We start from the raw sequence: 22,726 nt of genomic DNA on the forward strand, positions 1-22,726 counted from the left end.
GAGCACGTTATCGCCCCACGTAGGGACACCGGTTATATTCACAACCAACCCGCTTGTTGCAAATAACCAGAGAGGAAACAGGCGGCAGCAGGTTGGTCCAGACCTTGCCCCAGGCCACCGAATTACAGGCGAGGACCCCTCTCGGCTACAGGTGATCTCTTCCCCTCTCCCTGAAATGCAGTGAATGTGTGAGTTGCTGCCGAGTATAGCTCTTTGGGATAACGGAATCAAAGGAAGTGAGGAGGAAGCAGGAAGAGGATTCTGCATAAGTCATGATCACATTGAATGGCGGTGCTGGCTCGAAGGGCCGAATGGCCTACTCCTGCACCTATTTTCTATTCTTTGTCAATAACTTGACTTTCAACGTTCACAGCGAGCATTTCCAAAGGAGGAAACATTCTCCTCACAGCTAGTCATCTCCAATGTCTCTCAGCGCCCGCTGTGTTCCTTGCACTTTAGAAGAACGAGAGGCGACCTTATTCACACAGATAAGATCTCGAGGAGGCGCCGATAGTTATTAAGATGTTTTCACTCGTGGAAGAGTCACCAACAAGGGGACATCACTACGCCAAGCTGGTCATGTAAAATTGAGGTACACAGAAGTTTCTGGAACTCCCCGCCTCTGAGGGTGGCAGAGACTGGATCAATAGATGTATTGACAGTGGAGATTGATGAGTATTTGATAGATTGAGGGTTGTAGGTGTTTGGGGAACTGGTGCAGAGGAATGAAGGCCAGCATGGACCAGCCGTGATCAGACTGAAGGCTTGATGGACCGAGTGGTCTCATCCTGCTCCGGTATCTTGTGACATATCTGGCATTGAATCTTTAATTCATGTTAAGATGAATTGATAAAATGATGACATTGATGCATTCATGCTCATGAGAACAACTCGATCAAATCCCGTGGACTAATCAACATTAACAATCACTTTATTGATTTATAGTACAGAAGGGTGAAGAGGCCCCAAAACACAAAACCTTATTCATTATCACAAGCTAGAAAAGTATTTCAACTTTCATACAGGAGTTTTCTATTTCCATGAGTTGCAGTTTTCAATACAATCAAAGCATGACTTTGCAGAGCTAGTGTAGAAGGTTGACAGCTAAAGGGAACCGTTTGTAATGAGTATATTGTGGATTGTCATAGAATCTTGAACAATCTGCCCCTGGGATCGCTAATCCTTGAGATAGCTCACATCCGGAGGTCATTTATAACAGCACTGTAACTGTAAGAAGTTGTTTTTCCCTGACATTATCTTTTTGCAGAAAATTAATTACAAGAAATATAATTACCTTTAAAATATTAAGAATTTTTTTTTTTTTAATCTCAAGTTTTTCAAGACTTCACCTTCATGGACAATGGGTTTCTATTTCAACTTGTTATAATGATGAAGGTTGTGAGCTTGTTTTTAAGCATGCCTAATATAGTGTGCTGCTCCAAGTATGAACACATGCAATAAACACGGCCCAGTGCATGCACACTTTCATGTAACATTTACATAACGTGGAATTTAAACTGATGACCTTCCTCGGCCATTATACTAATTTGATCTGTACTCAGACTGATCACGTCTGAAACATACACTATTAATCTGTTTCGGTAATTACATTTAAAACCATTCTTAGTGTGTGGAACAGGGGAGCTACTGCAGGCTTCTGTAGTGCAATGCAGGGACGGCAGCACTGCACTCCCCAGGTGTTGCACAGCTGCTGCTTGCTCTACACGTGCCAGCTGTTACCTGAGAGAAGTCACACGCTGCCAAGTGTCAGTCAGTAGACCAGTGGACAACTGGCACTCGACAGCAGCACCACAAATAAATTACTCGATCATTCAACAAATTTGGAGTATCTGGAGTGTGCAAAAGGGGCTGTGATGTTTCTCTACATTACTTTAAGGAGTCGCCTGTGACTATCTTTAAACTGTATATTGGTCAAATAAAGCATGCTGTCTTTGCCTCACGTTGTCACGACACTGGAGCTCAATATTTCCCCCAACCTTTACTCAGGGGACAAATTTGTGTTCAATAACAGACGTTAGCACATCAATGGCCCCACTTGAGTGAGATGTTGTGCTGTAAAGCACTATTTTTTGTGTTGTCAATTTAAGTTCGATTTTTAAAGTTCAGATGGACAAGGGCTTTGGTAAGAACTCGTGTTCAGGGTTATTGTAATCCAAGGTTGGAGTAACGCTCACCAATCTGCCGATTCTGGAGCAGCATCCAAGGCGGCACCTGTACACGGTGCTCCACCCGTGGATCAGAGACAACGTTGATCGCATCTCGCTGCCTCTGTACACCGCTCACATCCTCGGTCAGGGGCCGTGGCAAAACAGGAACAACCTGGTAATATCTACAACCAAGCAAGAGGGCAGGAGCAGCACAACCTCGATCTGCCCCCACACACAGGCAGGTACCTGCATTAAAGAAAGGATCTAACGTACATGAACGAGTTTGGTCTAAATAGCCCACGATATACCGAGTCAAGTACCACTAAAAATAAAGCAGGGTTTTGTACAGAGTCTGCTGGATGTTCTAATCAGAATCCGAGCTGGAGTCGTGATCGCTGATGCACTCGTTAGCTGCCTCCTCCAATGGACCCATTGTCCCGTCCGCTTTGACTCTCATCGGCTTGATGATCTGCTCCCTGCAAAACACAAGCCACATTGCGGTGAGGATGGGCAGGTGACAGCTGCCTTCACCACTGCCCCCAAAAACCAGGGAGAAAGAAAAGCCCACACACCCTAAACACAAATCTCATTCCAAGAGTTTTATTAGACCCGCTTAAACCAATTAAAGCCTGAAGCAAAGTCAACCCTAATGAATCTAGAACAGGATGTGGAGACATTGTCCGAAAGAATGCTCTCCCCATGCTCAACCTGCTGCCCCTATCCCCTCCCAGGCTGAAAGCAAACTCATTAAATGCATTCAAGTCAGCAAATTTATTTAGTTTCAGTAAATAGAGCAATCGCCCCTCCAACTCGAACCCCGTGTCAACTCCAGGGGCTCTGGAGGACCTGCAGGGAGATTCTCACTGGCATGCCTCATCTCCAGCCCCCATTGTTCAACAAAGTTTAATTATAAAATTGTCAGTCAGTGTAATCTCTTCAAAGGGACTTTGTGCCTCTTCACAGCTAATCCAATTACATCTACCCAGTGTGCCGATGCCCGATCTAATGATTCCCCAATCAGAAGCAAAGCTGCACCTGGGCAAATACAACTCAAACATCCAGGAAAACGTCCACAATACGAGATAAATGTGGATTAAAATATTAACCACAGATTTCACAGCCATCCAGTCATTTCCAGTTTTAAAGCAATTCTCATGTATAGTTGTTTAAGAAGGAACTGCAGATGCTGGAAAATCAAAGGTACATAAAAATGTTGGAGAAACTCAGCGGGTGCAGCAGCATCTATGGAGCGAAGGAAATAGGCAACGTTTCGGGCCGAAACCCTTCTAGGGTTTCGGCCCGAAACGTTGCCTATTTCCTTTGCTCCATAGATGCTGCTGCACCCGCTGAGTTTCTCCAGCATTTTTGTGTACCCTCATGTATAGTTGTGTCTCCTTTACCATTGCACCAAACCCGACTCGGATTATACCCTGGGTTCACCTCTTGCTATGGAAACACACACACTGCCCGTAGCCACAGTATGGATGCTGATCTGGAGTCACAACACCACACTCTGCACCGTTCCGACCACAAATGCTGCCACCGTGACAGAGAGTTCAACTTCAATGCAGCATAGCCGAGGAGAGGCAGGAATGTAATCACTCAGCCACAGTCCCCTCCCAAGAGCCCAGTGCCTTGCTCCTCATGTCTGCACTCCCTGCCCGAGGATCGTCACCCCACTCCCATCGTGCATCAACTCAAGCAACAAATATCGGGTGCTACTGACACTGGACCATCCTGTCCTTGCAAATAGTTGTGGTTCCCATCCCAAAATCTAAGACTACTGCACGCAGCCTGTTCAGCCCCTTGATCTTCACCCGCTCTCCATTAGTTCACGATTTTCACCTCATCCTTGTTGCAGAAAATCTGCAGCTAAAATACTAAATACACTAAAATAAAATCAACTTTAAGTCCTCTGCATCTAGGGAGGCATCAAAATGCAAGTGTTGGGTTATCATCGTCATATGTGCCAAGGCACAGTGAATAGCGTTGTTTGCATGCTCTCCTGTCAAATTATACTGTACACGAGTACAATCTAGCCACACACGTGTACAACAGGTACACAGAGGAAAATGCCAGAGTGCAGAATATAGTGTTACAGCGTTGCAGTTACAGAGAAAGTGGAGATTAAAACAAGAGGAAAGTCTAAAATGGTGGTCGTTTGGAAGATCGGACTAGACCCTAGCCTACAGGAGTACCATTCAGTAGAGGAATGTAGAGTTCAGATAAGAGTGAGGAAGAAGTTGTTCCTGAATCTGTGCTTTCAAGCTTTTCTATCTTCTGCCTGACGGGAGAGAGAAGTGGGAATGATGGGGGTATGAGTGGTCCTTGATTAAGTTTGCTGTTCTCCTGAGGCAGCACGAAATGTAGATGGAATCGATGGTGGGGAGTCTGGTCTGTGTGATGCACTGGGCTACAGCTACCACTCTCCGCGATTTCTTGCAGTCTTGGGCAGAGCTGTTGCCAAACCATGCTGTGATGCATCCTGATCCCCTCTCACTGTTAGGCCTCGCCAGCATGCACCATGGAGCCAGCGTTCTGGCCTGGCCGGAGATGTGCGTCCTGCCGTCCTGTCTCGCAGGAGGTGAGAAGATGCTAATTCAGAACATGGCATCAGTGTCCCGTATTGAGCACATTACCACAAATACTGTGCTGGGAGTAACTAAGGGAAAGGCTTGCTGTCAAGATATCCACGGCATCACATACCAGCTCAGTGCAATTATTCCCTGTGTACAAAACACAATCTTAGCACCTTTGTGGAAAGGAGGTCTCAATTAAGAAATAATTTGATTTCAGGCTCTGGATTCCTTAATAAGCCGTCTGTGCCTCAATTAAGCAGCATGCCGCTTGCATTCCTCTCTGATGCTCTGTCTCCCGAGAGCCACCTTCACTGATGCAGGTTACATCCTCGCATTGCCATAACTGTGAGTCAGTCCTTTTGAACAATAGTCTTTCTGGCTGTTGTGTGTGGCAGAACAGATACCTGTAATTAATTACTGTATCTGCACCTTGCCCATTGAACAGAGCTGAATAGCTGTTGCCCTGAGCAGAGCCTGTCGCTCGCATTGGATGGAGGTTCATCCTTCCCTAATTGAGAGCCACATTTTAGTTCTAATCTTTTCACCAGGCATCAAATGTGGGAGATGGGCTCTGAAGAGAGAGTGAGAGAGAGAGAGAGAGAGACTGAAAGCTGATTGTCACCTTCAATGGGCTGTTAATTAAACTAATGCTTTTAATGAGAATGTTGGTGGCAACATGTTCCGCATTGACCTTTGTGGAGGTTCCTGTATGCCCCTGCTCCAGTAATTGGCTGCGCTAATTCGCATAGATTCCTGGCCCCTGGGAGAGGTTGGCAAGGAACCACAGGCGCATCAAGGTGTCCAGAGGTAATACTTGAATAACCTAACAAAGACGCCACTACAATATTGTTTGACTTCCAACTGAGAGAACACGCCCAAGCTGTTCGTCCACCCTCATCTTTTCTAGCACTGCAGAAAGATAGACACAAAATACTGGAGTAACTCAGTGAGACAAGCAGCTCGAGAGAGAAGAAATGGGTGACATTTCGTGGTCGAGACACTTCTTCACTCTTTCCTTCAGAAAGATTTGATTCTCTTAAACATTAAGCATGTTACTTTGTGGGGGAAAAAATAACACATTCTGAAATCATTGCTGATAGGATGCTTCAGTTGCCTGATAACAGAAAGAAACTGTCCCTGAATCTGGAGATAAGCGTTTTAACTTAACATCGTATGTGGCACGGACACTGTGGGCTGAAGGGTCTGTTCCTGTACGGTTCAATGTTCTATGTACTATAACAAACCTGTTCATAGAAATGTGTTGCAGGAGCTCATGGACAGAAAACAGGGACATACCTGGATAACTTGTCAAACATATTGACGAGTTTCATTGCTTCGTACTCTTTCTGCTCATCTGTCATCCCGTCCATCGGATTGGGCTTTGGATCTTCGATATGACCAGTGATGGGGTTAATACTGCAATTCAGAGTGGGCACAGAGGTGGAAAACAGACAGTAACTACACAGCACTCTGTTAGGTTAAAGTTAATTTTCCCAAAAAGGTGGGGCGCGGGTGGGGGGGGGGAAGGTGGGGCGCGGGAAGATGGGTTGGGAGAAGGTGGGATTGGGGAAGGTGGGGCGGGGGAAGGGGGGGGGGGGGGGGGAAGGTGGGGCGGGGGAAGGCGATGCGGGATGGAAGCACAGCATGGGATGGTGAACCAAACGTGCAGCCCCGGTGTCAAGAAATATCACTTCCCACAGTAGCTGTTCCATCATTACACCATCCTGGTGGTTTTACCCTTTGTAAACCCATTCCATACAGTCAATATCCAATCCCCTCCATAAATATCAAATGCTTTTACTCATCTCCATCCACTGTTTCCCTCCCCCCCCCCCCAACATTCCCCTTCACATTCTCACTGCACTTCTAATGCCAAACCACAAGAATAATTTGTAAAGTCACCTACAAAGATTTGACACATTTGTACTCTTCAGTGTCCGTATCCTCATCATCGGAGTACACCCCGTTGCCCCTTCCTCCGGCCAGCAGTCCATGGGCAGCGAGCAGGCCGGCCGCATTCCCGTACCCCGCGTACTTTAACAGGCAGTCGACTGCAAGGAAGAGGCAACCACGTGTTACTGCACATTCGATCTCAGAAGCACTTCCAGATAGAAGCGCAAGGTCAACTACCACTGGATCCTTTGTGGGGGTGGGGGGGGCACACCGAAAACTAAGTGTGACCCGATGGGGGGGGGGGACGAAGAAGGGATGAGTACTTTTTGTAACTTCATCGCCGCCTTTGCGACAACTCTTTTGTGTACTTTGTATGCAAAAACAAAAAAATGTTGCTGTACCTAGGTACGTGTGACAATAAGGTATCATCATCTTCATCATCACCGTCAAAACTGAGCATGTAAAATAAGGCAGGAAATGCAATGTATTTCTGTGCCGCCTTGCACTGCATATTAACAGTGTCTGAGAGGGGGAAGTGGAGTGCATTATGTACTGCTAGTTTTAGGGAATTTACATCCAGCAAGGAAGAGATGGGCAGCACTTTGCTCAAAGATATTGGTCTCAAATCCCATGATGGTCGGAGGTCATAATCTGAACCATCTACGGTGCAATCTTGTCAGTGATTCATTGAAACAAAATGTAATTAGTAGGTGAATGTGAAAGGAATGACAATAAGGAACTGAGGAGCTAATGAAACTCTGCACACGTTCTGGTTTCTGTTTGTGTTTTTGTTTGTGGGAGTTTTCTATGTGCAAACTGGATATTGTATTATAAAACAAAATGCTGGAAAAAACTCAGCGAGGCAGGCAGCATCTGTGGAGGGAATGGTCAGGCAACATTTCTGGTTGGGGCCTTTCTTCAGACTGATGGAGCAGGGAGGAGAAATCTGGAAGATGGAGGTGGTGGTGGGACAAAGTCTGGCAAGTGATAGGTGGATACAGTTGAGGGTGGTGGGTGATTGCCGGATGGGTGGAGTAAGTGACAAAGGCTGGGGGTGAAAAGGAGAGAAAAGGGTGTCAGATAAGGAGAGGAGTGAAATGTAAAGCTGAAGGGCGGAAGGCGATGGGGGAGAGGGGATTGAGGTGAGGATGGGGGGGGGGGGGATCAAATGGAAATGGTCCTACATTACAGCAATAACAACTCTTCAAAAAGTATTTAATGGTCTGTGAAGGATTCAGTGACTTCCTGAGATGACGAAAGGCATCACAGAAAGGCTGCTTTGTCCTTTCACGGCACTTTGACCAGGAACATGTCCAGCCTTGTTCTATAAGTGTTAACTCTGTGCACCATGTTCCTTCCCCAGCTGCCACCCAGTATCAGTGGGACAGGTGGAGTTTGTTTTAGTGACAGAGCGGGAGGAGCGATGCCTTCCTTGGAGCAATCTACAAATTCCTAAATATATTCAATTCAATTCGGCAATCTGACTAACGAGAGATGCTGGAGATGCTGAATAATGGGCAATGTCTGCTGGACGGAAACGAGAGTGAATACTTGAGGTCAGCAGCCGTTCATCTGAACTCGGAGACGTTAAAAATCAAGCACGTCTTAAGTGAAGGGGGAGGATGGAGAGAACAAAAGGGAATGTGGGTGATAGGGTGGAGAGCAGGAGAGATGGAATGAAAAGTATGGTGGCAGTGCTGGCTGGGAGAGGGCGGGGAAGGCTTGTGAATCAATCAATAGTCTGATGTAAACGGAGGATATGAATGAGAGCAGAGGAGGAAGAAAACAAAACACTGGATCTGTGAGGGACAACACACCGAAATGAAAGAAAATACTAGAGATACCCAGCAGGTCAGGAAGCATATGTGGAGTGAGGAAAACTACGCTGATGATCTTTGACATTTATTTCAGTTTCCAGTATCTGCTCAGAAACGGATTCACAAGTGACGGGCAGCCAGTACCACAGAGGAGCACAGCAAGCAGCACAGAGGACCACAGTCCCTACACGCTGCACCGTGACTACCTCCTCAAACATTCCCGGCTGCTCGAAAAACGTGAACATTCCCTGTATTATGTCCGAAATGCCTGGTGTTTCTTCACACTCTCCTAATTAACCTATTTCTCAAAATAATTCATCTTTGATCTCTTTCCAATACTGACATGCTTGTGACATCTGCACTGCAGTTGTGATGCAAGGTGGTGATGTAATCTGAAGAAGTGTCCCGACCCAAAACATTGCCTATCCATGTTCTCCAGAGATGCTGACTGACCTGCTGGGTTATTCCAGTACTTTGTGTTTTTTTCTCAATATTCCAGCTTCTGCAGTTCCTTGTGTCTGCTTGTGAAATCGCCATTTTAAGAGCAACAGCCTAACCACAGTCTTCAAGTGAACTGATTGCCCGCAGCAGAGCCAAGTGCCCGAGGGATGATGACGAGCATTTGGAAAAGCCACCCATTGCAATCTTGAGCGAAACACACAGTGCTGGAGGAACTCAGCGGGTCAGGCAGCATCTGTGGAGGGAATGGACGTTTCAGGGCAGGACCCTCCTTCAGACTGCTTCACCATCTTCTCCAAGACCCCTGTATCACACTTCTGCAGTGGGTTCCAGTGTTTTCCCACCAGTCTACAATTCTCTGATTCTTGCAACCTTCTTTATTAAATACCTCTAAAATGTTGTAAGAGTTTCTGCCTCCACCACACCCCAGGTGGAGGATGGGGGACAGGACGGGCTGGTATTACTTGAAATTTGAGATATAATTTATTATCATTTGCTGACATGTATGTAATTCCCGCTGTAGACGCCAAGACCGAGGTGGAGGTATGGGCAGGGGCAGGAGTCCATGCTCACCGCTTTCTTTGCACAGCACGAACAGGAACTCTGCTGCAGTGTGCTTTACTCCAGTGTCGATGTGGGTCATCAGGCGCACCAGCTTATTCCGAAGAGTGGTGCCAACCTCAGGGCGATTTGTCACGTCTTTCAGAGGAGGCAGGACCTGGCAGAGCAAGATTGACAATGGATGATCAAATACACTCACTCTTGCTTCTCATGAGACAAGACAAATGACATTTAGCAATGCAGTGCGGAAACAAGCCTTTTCGGCCCACCTGGTCCGCGCCAACCAGCGATCCCTGTACACTAGCACTATCCTATGCACTAGAGACAATTTGCAATTTTTAACGAAGCCAATTAATCTATAAACCTGTACATCTTTGGAATGTGGGATGAAACCGAAGCTCCCGGAGAAAACCCACGCAGTCATGGGGAGAACGTACAAACTCCGTACAGACAGCATCTGTAGTCAGGTTCGTACCCGGGTCTCTGGCGCTGTGAAGTAGCAACTTTACCGCTGCCCCACTGCGAGATCTTAACTCACTGCAAAATATTTCACTGCAGGTCAGTGCCTAATGGATACGTCAAGCTGGTGAAATTAAACCAAATATTGAAAATGTACAAATGGGATTTAATTTACGTCATTATACTATAATAATCCCAAATTACTGATAATTAATTTATTGCATTTCTAATTATTGTATTTTTTTTTATTGTGTTAGTGTATCAATGGGCTTGCAGCAAATAGGATTTCATGGTTTTGTTCTGGGTACATGTGACAAGTAAACACCCTTGACTCGATGTGCAAAGTTCTTTCCCTACAAATAGTACAGTTCCTGATTAAGTATTGAGAACCACAGGCATTAATGAACTAGCAAACGACAGCATTGTCTCTCTTCCTCTCTGGGTTGTAACTTTGTGCCCTGGTGACAGTACTGTCTGTTGTTATCTGACTGGCCATTAGGAGACGCTGAGTGGCTGGGTTGTGGATCCCTGTACCGTGCCAAATTTAGTTACTAAGCAGTGGGCTCAAGGTGTCTGAAACATGCCAGGTTACAAATGCGGTCATGCGTAATCAAAGTCACCTCAGTCTAGGCTAGAGAGAGCGACTACAGAGAGGCAGTGGCCAGTCCCCAAACATGTGACAAAAGGGAAAGGAAGGGAGAATCTAATTCATCCAAAGAGTTAACATGATGGATATAACATGGAAGGAAGCTATTATTCTTTGAGCCTGTACCAGTTTAATCAAGGGAATTCCATGGGAACTCCCCGACTTTTCCCCAAAACCATGCAAATGCTTTCCTCTCAGATTTTTTTCCTGTTCCCTTTTAAAGATTACAATTGAATCTACCTCCATTACCATCCCTGGCTGTGCATTACAAACCAAAGCTCTCATTGGCAGTACAGACCAACAAAAGAATGAAATCCTTACTTGCTGCTGCTTAACAGACCCAGCAATACAATAAGTGATTAAATAAATATACAATTATCAATAATACAATAAGGCTGAATAAATTAAGAACAGAAAGAGATTTTATAGGTACACAAAAATTGCTGGAGAAACTCAGCGGGTGCAGCAGCATCTATGGAGCGAAGGAAATAGGCGACGTTTCGGGCCGAAACCCTTCTTCCCCCCCCCCCCCCCCCCCCCCCCCCCCCCCCCCCACCATCACTCATTGACTCACGAAGAAGGGTCCCGATTCAAAACATTGCCTACCCATACCCTCCACAGATGCTGCCTGACCTGCTGAGTTCTTCCAACACTTTGTGTTTTACTCAATAATCCAGCATCTGCAGTTTCTTGTGTCTCCATTTTAAAGTACACATTGAACATTTATAACTTTACTGAAATCCTACTAAGATTTGGCGATACGGTGATATTACATGAGAATTAGAAAAAAAGAAACAAGAGGGCAGTAGATTGAGCGATTGTTCTATTTTTAAGCCAAATTATCACCCTACAGTTTTACATAGCATTGACAAGAAATTGATTGTATTTTACCAGTGGCTTGGAGTTAGTTTTACAAAAGATTATTTAAATCCTGCAGAAACAGAAATATTTCTCAACGCCTCTTTGCAAGAACCAAAACATACTTTCTAATATATATGAAAACTAAACTCAATATTTAAGTTCCTTAGATGGACACAAAAAGCTGGAGTAACTCAGCGGGACAGGCGGCATCTCTGGAGCGAAGGAATGGGTGACATTTCTGGTCGAGAAGAAGGGTCTCAACCCGAAATGTCACCCATTCCTTCTCTTCAGAGTTGCTGCCTGTCCTACTCAGTTACTCCAGCTTTTTGTGTCTATCTTTGGTTTAAACCAGCATCTGCAGTTCCTTCTTTTTACACATTTAAGGTCCTTACCCTGGAACGGATATATTTTCTCATGTCTTTATGGATCCTGGAACATTCTGTCAAAACGCTTAAAACTGGAGTCAATCCTTCTTTCAAATTGGTCCCCTATCAAATGTGAGGGTACAAATATACAATTAACATTTTTGCAATCAAGATAAGAAAAAAACATAAAAAGACAATGGAACAGATACATGGATAGGAAAGGGATATGGGCCAATCGCAGGCTAATGGGATGAGCTTGGATGGGGCAACTGGGGTAGCATGGACGAGTTGGGCTGAAGGGTCTGTTTCTGTGCTGTGTGAATCCATGAAACCTGTTACATTGGGTCTTTTACGCAAACAATAATCAGAACCTGTTCAGATCGTTTTTCATTATAGTGACGACCAATTCTGTTCCTAATCTGTTTCTGCCACTGCACAACCCCAGCAAATCAACATGTCACATCCCACCTCAAGTATTTTTCAGGATGTGCATTCAGTTTGTAACTCACCGTATTTCAAGAAGATAATTGCTCTCCAAAGCTCCCCAGTCTGACACTTCCCACTGGTTGCCAGAGCCTCAAGATGCTCTGGGATCCAGACTGTCACACGCTAGTTGCTTGCTGAGTTATTACCATGACCCTTTGATTTGGGTTTCCCATGAAGGACTGCTTACTCTTATCAGTTTCATCTTTCTGCTGCTATAAGCACAACCTCCCTCCAGCCCCACTGTTAACCTGCTGACCTCTGTGTCCGATATTGGACATTGCATTTCTGAACAATTTCCCCTCTTTAAGCAAACTACATACAGAACTTTTCATTTTTCTCATCCTATCCTCTTTGGAAGAGTGGAAGCAAAGAGCAGTGAAAGATTTTTTTTCTTCCCCGCCCTCCTCCACCCCATCCCTGCCTGGAATTTCCTCGAATAAATTGAAAGTGGTGATCGAATCCTTCACTTTAGCACGAGTAGTGGACTCGCTTCTAGTTCCCGATGAAGGATCATTGTGCCATAACATTAAATGTTTCACTCTGCACCGATGTTGTCACATTTACTCTGCCTTTACTTTGAGCTAAATTGATTCAGCACTTTATATTGGTTAGAAGAACAGGAGAATGTTACAGAAGGCTACCCCTCCAACAAACAGGAACTAGCGCAACATTTAAGAAACATTTAGATAGGTACATGGATAGTACGGGTTTACAGGGATGAAGGCCAAATGCAGGCAAGTGGGTCTTGTGTAGATGGGGCATGTTGGTTGGTGTGGGCAAGTTGGGCCGAAGGACCTGTTTCCATGACTATATGACTGGAGTCCATTGTGAAAGTTGTTCCAAGGTCCATTTCACTTAAAGAAAAGTGGTCAAATGTGTAAGCACAAAACTTCTGCACAAGTTCAAACTTCCACAAGGGGTTTGGATTTTAACCTTAAGCTAATGAAAGTGTTTTTTTTCGTGAAGCATCAACAACTGGCATTACATATTTGTCACCAACATCCCATTAATTGCAGGACATGGTTGTATCACGACCCATAAAATTGAATTTGCCAGCATTCACTATATCAACAAAAGTAACCATGGACAGTTACAGAATAAAATTAACAGCAAACTAGTAGTGCCATGTCCCAGCTTATGCCAAAGATGGACAGTCCCAGATATAATTCTTTATGACCATGTTGTAAAATAAAGTCAAGCAGAGGTATTTAAAACTCCAATATCAGGTATAGTCTTTACGTGAAGCAGGCAACATCATCATTGGGAAATATTCAGACATTTTTTTACAATTTCCTTATAAATTAATTATTATCTCCATATTACCCTTTTGTGAACACGTCACAATGCAAGTACTTCCTCGTGCCTCAGGCACAGCACTACCACTGGGTGTATGGATGCTGCATGCCAAGCCTGTATTGGCTTTGTATATTCTCCAATCTAAATGCGATTGCAGGTAGTCATAAAGGGTGGGAATCCCATGCAGATTTGCCACAATATACACGATTAAAACAAAAAAGCATAGACGGATGAAAGATTGAACACTCAATTCCTACCAAACTCTAGCAAAATGATTGCTGCAATTAGCAATGCCCATTAAGAAAAGACATTTATGAATTCAAAATGCAGTTAGTGACCTATGAAGTATAACAGCCTGAAACCAACCTGTTCTGTAACCACACTCGTGACTGAATGAAGCTGGATATTAAAACATAAAACTGACCAGGTCCCTACCCTGTCTATTCTCTTTTCCATAAACGCCAGCAAAACCTCCACCGCGTCCATCTTCTTCCCATTGTAATCGATTGTGCCGCATTCGATGCTGGGGCTGAAGAGAAGGTCCAGGTTTGACACGGGAATGTTGTTCAAAAGATTGATTGTGTGGCTGAAAGAAAATTAAAAGTTTGAACACTCCCCTGGCTTAACATCATCAAAAGGCACACCCAGCAAAGGAAAACAAACCAAGCTCTTCTCACAACTCCTGCCCTCAGCCTTCCACTGGAAAACAATGAGACAATTGATCTACAATTCAGTACTCTCTCAATTTAATTACTTAACTACCATTTGCATGTATTCTAAGGCGGGCAGAAATATTCTCCGTGAGCGGTTGCAACTCACGCAGCCCACCACTGAATTTGGTCAGCAGCTGAAGCATAAATGGCATTATGAAAACAGCTCTTTCTTAACCACACAAGGATAGTTTGCAGCCACAGACCCGTAATTCACCAATTTCATACCGTTACTGTTCACAGGTTTCAATGTGAATCGCCAGGGTCTCTGAGAGATGCAGTTAGACAGGACTTTCTGGCACGCTGAACACTAAGTGAGACTTTTGGAAACAAAGGCCAGGTTGGCATGCAGAGGCAGAGAAACCCTTGGCCAAAATCGCACCTTCATAACATTGCACAGTTCAGACAGCTGAACTGGCTACAACTTATCACGCAGCTACAGAACCACAAGCAGCTCTTCTTTCTTTTAACGTTAAATGGCTGATAAGAATTTAGTGCGTTAACGATTTTGGAAGATGTGCAGAGATTACTGAACAACTCCTACTGATCCCCGTGGGGCCTGACACTGACCATTAGTTTAGTGTGAAAATGGTCAATTGCCCCCAGTGTGTAGGTTGGTGGTTAAACCTGGGGGACTGATAGCAGCTGAACTGGTGGCCAGCATGGATCTGCTGGGCTGAAGAGCCCGTTTTGTGCCAATTCACTCTAAACCTCACAATCGCACTTCAATTAGCTGCAAGGCCACTCCTAACTGCCAACAAATATCACAACTCTGAGTACTTTCAACTTTCACAATCTCCACAGGACAATAAATGCATAAGCAACGATATCCATCTCACTGGCCCACCCCACTACAGGCCTCTCCTCTGAGGAACTTTGAACCAGCTTCTGCTGTGGACCTGCTTATGCGCTGTTGAATATTATTACCGGGCAATGTGCATTCATACGATTGTGCTCCTCTCCACTCTGCACATATCACAGTCATAGAACTGGCCCTTCGGCCCACCTTGACAATGCCGACCAAGTTGGCACGCTGGGCGAGTCCCATTTGCATTGGCCCTCAGCCTTGTAAACCCTTCTTATCCATGCATCTTTCCACGTGTGTGAGATCTCCAGACAGTCCATGGCTTTCCCCTTCCTGTCACTAGCCATCCACATCAGTGAGTTTTTACTGATAACGGTGAAGGATCCTTATAACTGCTGGATGAATGTCGGGGTGTATTCTGTAACTGTGAATAGTATAATCAGCCTCTTTCCTCCACAGTCATTCCCCCTTCACCTGCTCACCCATTCAGTGCTCAGAGATAGTGCACTCCCCACATTCCAACAGCTCACTCTGTCTGTCTCCGTCAATTTGCTTCCATGCTCACTTCGCCCTTTCCATTAACATATCCTTCTTCCGCTGACACCAACTGCCCTGCTCCTTCTGATTCTGATCCACCGTTCCTGTGCTGTACTGTTCTATGTATATGTTGCTGGATCCTTGAACAGCCTTCTTCACTGTCTGCAACTCCACCAATGTTGGTGTCATCTGCAAATCTACTAACTAACCCATCTACATTTTCATCCAAGTCATTTATATCCACCACAAACTACAGAAGTCCCAGCATCAGTAGATTTGGTGCCTTGTAGCACCAGAGACCCTGGTTCAATCCTGAACGGGTGCCGTCGGAACAGAGTTTGTATGTTTTCCCTGTGACTGCTTGAGTTATCTCCGGAGGGTCCAGTTTCCTCCCGCATCCCAAAGACGTACAGGTATGTAGGTTAATTGGCTTTGGTAAAAAAAACTGTAAATTGTCCCTAGTTTGTAGGATAGTGTTAGTGTACAGGGTGATCGTTGGTTGGCGTGGAATTGGAGGGCTGAAGTGTCTGTTTCCGCGCTGCAACTCTAAAGTCTAAATCTCACTGATCCCTGTAAAACACCACTAGTCACAGACCACTAGCCTGAACAACACCTTTCCACCACTAGCCTCTTCAATGGGTGACTCTAGTTAAGTTGCTACCACATTAGAATACAGGAGTTTATATTGCCAAATAAACTCTGGGCAAAACCAGGGATAAATTACAAGGGAGGAAAATGAATAAATATCGATTAGTAGTAATTTTGAGTTCTGATTTAGCAGGCTGGACGATAGAAGCTGATAAATGAAGAAACTGACAGACCTGCAGAGGTCTCTCTGATCACAGAGTAATTTGCTTGCTCCAATTAGAATCATTCCTGACACAGGAAAGCCCTAACGCAGGTAAACAAAATTAGCACAGGGAGATATCCCGGGCAGTCCGGGTGAGGTGGGCAGAGAGGCGTTATGGTCAGCATGAGTGAGCTGGGCCAAGGGGCTGGGCAGAGGGGACCCATTTCTGTGCTGCACAACTTGACAATTCTGTGACTGATTTTTAGTTATAATTCCCATTAACTATGACACAATGCAGTCAAACTTGCTTTGCTGCTCTTACCTAATGCTACCTCCAGGAACTTGTGTGGAAGGAATCAGTTTTGCTAAGTGTCTTCCGATTTTCTGATCTTTTAAACTCGTGAGTTTGGTTAGGCCTGGATTTCCGCTTGCTGTTCTCGCTGCCTATGTTTCTCTTAAGCCGAGGTCCCCTTTCATGCAGCAAATGCAAACGAGATTCTACAACACCTTGAAGCATCATTTTATGGATCACTGTGTTTCAGTTATTCTTTTCAGAGAAAGATCCCTGACTTTCTGATCTCTGTCACTCTGCTGACAGTTTTATGTGCAGAAGAGGGTTGGAAATTCCTTAGCTTCCACCAAGTCTGCCACCATACACAGGTCCACACAAAGCCATTAGCATTCCTCCCCTAGGAGGTGGCAATGCACACTGGCGTTGAGCATATATGAGCCCTTATTGCACCCTAGACAGCCCATTAATCATCCTTGGATGACACTCACCCCCTCAGCTCTCAACCCCCTCCTGACTAGTACACTGAATAAAGCTCTCGACACACCCAGCCACTTCCCACAGCCCATCCACAATGAGTGCACGTTGACACAAATCACTAGCTGCTCACATTCAGCCTACTAACAACTTGCAGCTTTGAAAGCATTATAAGAGAGGGAGCTACCTACGTATAGCCATCCCCAGATTTCTGCAGATTAAACCAATGATAAACTGGGAATGATTTAACAGAGACTCCAAGGTGCTGTTGTTTTTAGAAATGACGCAGGTTTTGTATTGGTTATTCTCAGCATGTGTTATGTAGATGAGGAGGTGCTCGACATATAATTCTTCAAACAAAAATTAAATCATTAGAGAGCCGGGGCTGAAAAATTAATGTGAAAATAAATCCACCTTAAATTCCTAATCAATGTAACCCAATTAGCAATCATATTCCTGTCAGAATGTGTTGTAATATACTGTTCAAATTACTTGATATGATGCACATTTTGTTATCTGATTAACATAATTCAGTCTGCAGAATTTACAAAGTGGTTTAAGTTTATTCAATTCTGCAGCCAATCCAAGATATTAAATGCAAGGTTAAAGGATAAATGCACACGGTGCAGAATATCAGATTGATTGAGAAGATTAATAAAAAGTCAAACTGTGTCAGGAAATGATTATATGATACATTGTGACTCTCGGCATTGTATAGCTCCCGACACAGAAAGGATTAAAGTTAGAGCCTGCATGATTATCCCTGGCTGTAACAATGAGGGGATAGAGTCAGTCTTTTTTCCCAGGGTGGAAATGTTGAATACTAAAGGGCATAGCTTTAAGGTGAGAGGGAGAAAGTTGACAGGAGATATGCAAGCCCAGTTTTCCTTTACACAGAGAGTGGTGGGTGCCTGGAACACCCTTTCAGAGGTGGTGGTGAATACAGTTATGATTGCAATGTGAAGAGCCATTTAGACAAGCACACAGATGGATACAGACCATAGAGAGTGGTGGGTACAAGGAACAAACCTGCTAGAGGAAGCAATAGGAAGATGTTAGGGAAGTCCAGGACAAGGGGTCACAGCTTAAGGATAAAGGGGAAATCCTTTAAAACCGAGATGAGAAGAACTTTTTTCACGCAGAGAGTGGTGAATCTCTGGAACTCTCTGCCACAGAGGGTTCACAAGGGAGTTAACCTGTGGCTAGGGGAGGATGGAGATAGAGGTACAGGTGATCAGCCAATCATATTTGCACCTAATTTCTATGTTTCTACTATGTTTTAATAGAGACAGGTGCAAATATATTTAAAAGACACATGAACAGATAGATGGATAGAAAGGTTTGGAGGGATATGGACCAGGCACAGGCAAGTGGAACTAGCTCGGTTCTGCAACTTAGTTGGCATGGCCAAATTGGGCCTGTTTCTGTGTAGTACGGCTATATGACACAGCTAGTTGCGAGTGGGATAGGTAAGCTCAGAAGTAGACAAGAGATTCTGTGGCTGCAAATGGGATACCAGCACAATGTTGCCATCTTGGTGCCAGGGTCCAGGATGTTTCTGAGCAGCTGAATAACATTTTCAAGCAATGCAGAGTTACTGAGAAAGGCAGAATGTGGCATTGAGGTTGGAATCAGATCTGCAATCATTTTATTGAGAAGTAAATCTAACGCGCTTGGTTGAGTGGCACCTCCTGTTCCTAATTTGTATGTTTGTATAAAGCTTGACTCTCATGTTACAGAGCAGATCTAAATTGCAAAGAAGAAATGATAGAATTAGTTACCTTGTAGAAAGTATAAAATTGCACTTGATGTTGTGAGAAGGATTACTTTGGAGGACCTTTTAAGTAGAGGACTTGAGAGAAGTTGGGCATTGGTTGCTTCAGAACAATTGTTGCCCTGTACTTGTGCTCTGTGACAATCTACCAGAATTTTAAGAACACTTGCATTTTGCAGGTGAACTGTGACAGCTTCATACAAGTGCTAGATAGTGCTCTTGCAAGTAATGCCACGTCAATCTGAAGAAGGGTTTCAGCCCGAAACGTTGCCTATTTCCGTCACTCCATAGATACTGCCTCACCTGCTGAGTTTCTCCAGCATTTTTGTCTACCATGCCACATCAATTGTTTGGTGAGGCTGTAAATAGCTTTGCAATCGTTATTTAACAAAGTAGATAATGAAGGGGCAGTGCAAAAATGTGCACAAGATTTAGTCGAAGGATGGAGGGATTGTACTACGAGGAAAAGTTGTTATATTGGGCTCCAACTCTGGAATTTAAAAGAAAGAGAGCTAATCTTATTGAAATATCTACAATTCGGAAGAGGTTTTTTTACAGGGTACTAGCTGACAGAATGTGGCATGGGAATCTAGAACTAGGGGTCACAACTGCAGGATAAAGGGTCATGCACTAAAGACTGAGATGAAAAGAATTGTTTCTCCTTGAGTATTCTGAATGTTTGGAATTTTCCCAGCGGCCTATGGATATTGTATCATTAAGTATATTCAGGGCAGAGAGAGAAAGATGTTGATGTACTTAGGAAGGAAGGCTGATGGTTACTAGTCATTAGTTTTTTTCTTATTAACAGTAACTTACCAGGGCAATTCACAGCAGACCATAAAGTTTCACAAAAGTGGGTTATAATTTCTAGCCTAGATAAGTGATAGGAGCAGAATTAGGCCATTCGGCCCATCAAGATAACCAGATGTATTCAATTTCACTACTTTGCTTTGAGCTTACACAATCAGCCCCTCTTCGATCCCTTTGCACACCGATTGTTTGCACGTGCACAATTGGTGTTTGTGCTGTTGCTTTACACTAATGTTGATGTCACAATCCTGTCCTTTTAAGAAAACATTTCCAGTCTATTTATGTGGTGCTGGAAGTCACTGATGGCTATATTTAAGAGGGAGTTAGATGTGGCCCTTGTGGCTAAGGGGATCAGGGGGTATGGAGAGAAGGCAGGTACGGGATACTGAGTTGGATGATCAGCCATGATCATATTGAATGGCGGTGCAGGCTCGAAGGGCCGAATGGCCTACTCCTGCACCTAATTTCTATGTTTCTATGTTTCTATGGTTCACAAGTCTCTCTGTAGCAAATGGCTGTGCATACATGGTAAAATCGCCTCTCCCCTTCACCCTGCTAATCTCCCTACCATGCACACTCAAAACACAGCGGTCACGTTCTGATTACAACGGTAGGATCCCGTCCAAGACTAGTAGATTTTCCAGGAATGCAGAGCTGCCTGCCACAAATCCAGCACAACGCACAGAGGCTTTAACCAACTTTGATCAAACGTCTTCACAGATTATTATTGTTAATGAAACATCAGCGGTAATGAATTACAAAACTGCTGCCTTACATTATCGATTCTAAAACCCACATGGAGTAGGTAGTATATTTTACATCTGTTTCATTTAATGAATGATAAACATATCTCACATTAATCAACAGGAAACTCTTCAGAACCTTTATCATGAAAGTAGATAACTGGCTAAAAGTACAACTGGTTTATTGACTGGAAACGTGGAACGTGATACTAATCTCACAGCCGGTACCTGTGAAGTTAAACAAATAATTGAAAAAAACAGTAGGCAATCCATGAAGGCAGAATCAGCTCGTCCCTGGAAACAGATCAGGCAACGTAATAACCAATTACTTTACCTAATGATTCTCTCTGCCTGGTAACAGCTGCACTTGCTGAAAATGCAGTCAATTATACACTTGTTTTGAGCTTCCTGACTCTAGTGATCATTATTTCAGACCTATACTTAAAAATATATCAACACCAGTTCCAACAGAGTGTGGGGTGGAGAAAGGAGGGTGAGGTATCAGGAGAAGGATGAAGAACTGGGGGGGGGGGGGGGGGAGGGAAAAAGGAAATGGGCGATGGGATGGAAGAGCGAATGCATATATGCTATCAGTGGTACAGGTGCCGCAGTGGTACAGGTGTTGCCTCACAGCTCCAGTCAACCCGGACTTTCGCTGTTGTTGTGTGGACTTTGCATGCTCTCCTTGTCCACTAAGTTTCCCCTTGGATGTTCTGGTTTCCTCCCACATCCCAAAGACATGGGTTAGCAAGTTAATTTGTGTGTGTAGAATCTGGCATTGATGATAAGGTGGAGAGAATAATAGGATTAATGCAGATGGTTGTTTCTTGGTCAGTGTAGACGCAGTGGGCTGTTTTATAGCTGTAGACGATTCTATGACTAGACTTACAACCTTTAGAGAGGGAATATTTTGCCTCACCTCTGTCTTAAATGAATGACCCCTTATTTTGAAATAATAGTTGCTAGAATCTCCGCGAGAAGACATCTCCTCTCTATGACTGGTCTTAAAGACAGTGTTCTCACCTGTGAAATTCTTCTGTTTTATTGTCAGACTGTGTGTTTAGCAGCAGACTGTGGCAGAGAATGGCAGTGAGGTATCTGTACCGGTGGACAAGATCCTACCAGAGGGAAAACATATGTTAATAAAATATTATCAGCGCACAATAAGAAGTTCTGATCTGGGACTGATATTAACACCAGGACCTCTTACGCCCTTCCTCATCATTGCTGGGAACTTCAAACAGACTAGCTTGAAGAAGTATCTGCCATACTAGCCTTGACACATCTTCTTCAACACTAGAGGACCCAACACACTCAGCCACCGCTATACCATCATCAGGAACACCTAGCGCCCCAACCCTCGCCTGCACTTTAGAAGCCTGACCACCTGGCTGTGGTTCTTCCTGCTTCCCACAGGTAGAATGGAGTGGAGAGGGCAGCACCAGTGAAGAGGGTTAAGAAGAGCTGGTCAGGGGTGGCGGAGGAGGGGTGAAGGGAATGTTTCAACTTGATGGGACTGGACCATGTCCTAGGATTCATCAGCGGACCTGAATGAATATGCCGCAGTCATAAAGAAACGCGTGGGCACATGTGTACCTACAGAAACGTTCCGAGTCTTCCCCAACCTGAAGCCCTGGCATGAGATTTATACACTGTTGAAGGTCAGATCGGTGGTGTTTAGGGCAGTACCAGAGGTAGTACAGAAGAATTTCACACCAATGTTGCCAGGGATGAAGAATTTTGGTTATAGGGAGTTGTCTAAGGAAATATTACCATCTGGTTTGGGAATTGCTCTGCCCAGGACAAGAAGGCTCTGCAGAGAGTAGTGCATTCAGCCGAACGCACTATGGGAACTTCACTCGCCCCCCTGCAGGAACTATACATCAGGAGGTGCAACTCCAGAGCCAATAAAATCATGGGAGATCCCTTCCACCCATGCAACGGACTGTTCCAGCTGCTACGGTCAGGCAAACGCCTCCGTTGCCATGCTGTGAGAACGGAGAGGTTGAGAAGGAGTTTCTTCCCAGAGGCCATTCGGACTGTAAACTCCTATCTCACCAGGGACTAACTTTACTGAACGTTTTTCCTTCCAATATTTAATATGTAAAAGAATATGTGTGTGTTCATGATTGTGTTTATAGTTTGTTTGGTTGTTTGTTTGTTTGTTTGTCTTTTTGCAAAGTCCGCGAGCATTGCCACTT

The 22,726-nt window shown here is 44.5% G+C and overlaps 1 protein-coding gene across 1 annotated transcript in view; it reads right to left on the bottom strand.

The window, feature by feature from the left end:
• Positions 1–915: 915 nt before the first annotated feature.
• The window catches only part of ric8b (RIC8 guanine nucleotide exchange factor B), a 35,470-nt gene continuing 13,659 nt past the window's right edge, over positions 916–22,726 (bottom strand). The window contains exons 4-10 of the mRNA XM_055650485.1: positions 21,549–21,643; positions 14,026–14,176; positions 11,836–11,931; positions 9,490–9,634; positions 6,654–6,798; positions 6,044–6,163; positions 916–2,644 (exon numbers count right to left, since the gene is read on the bottom strand). Coding sequence (XP_055506460.1) covers positions 2,533–2,644; positions 6,044–6,163; positions 6,654–6,798; positions 9,490–9,634; positions 11,836–11,931; positions 14,026–14,176; positions 21,549–21,643 — 864 coding nt within the window. The 3' untranslated portion in view covers positions 916–2,532. The remainder of the gene's footprint in view (positions 2,645–6,043; positions 6,164–6,653; positions 6,799–9,489; positions 9,635–11,835; positions 11,932–14,025; positions 14,177–21,548; positions 21,644–22,726) is intronic.

This window comes from Leucoraja erinacea, chromosome 19 (assembly GCF_028641065.1).
Source record: "Leucoraja erinacea ecotype New England chromosome 19, Leri_hhj_1, whole genome shotgun sequence".
Taxonomy (NCBI): Eukaryota; Metazoa; Chordata; class Chondrichthyes; order Rajiformes; family Rajidae; genus Leucoraja; species Leucoraja erinaceus.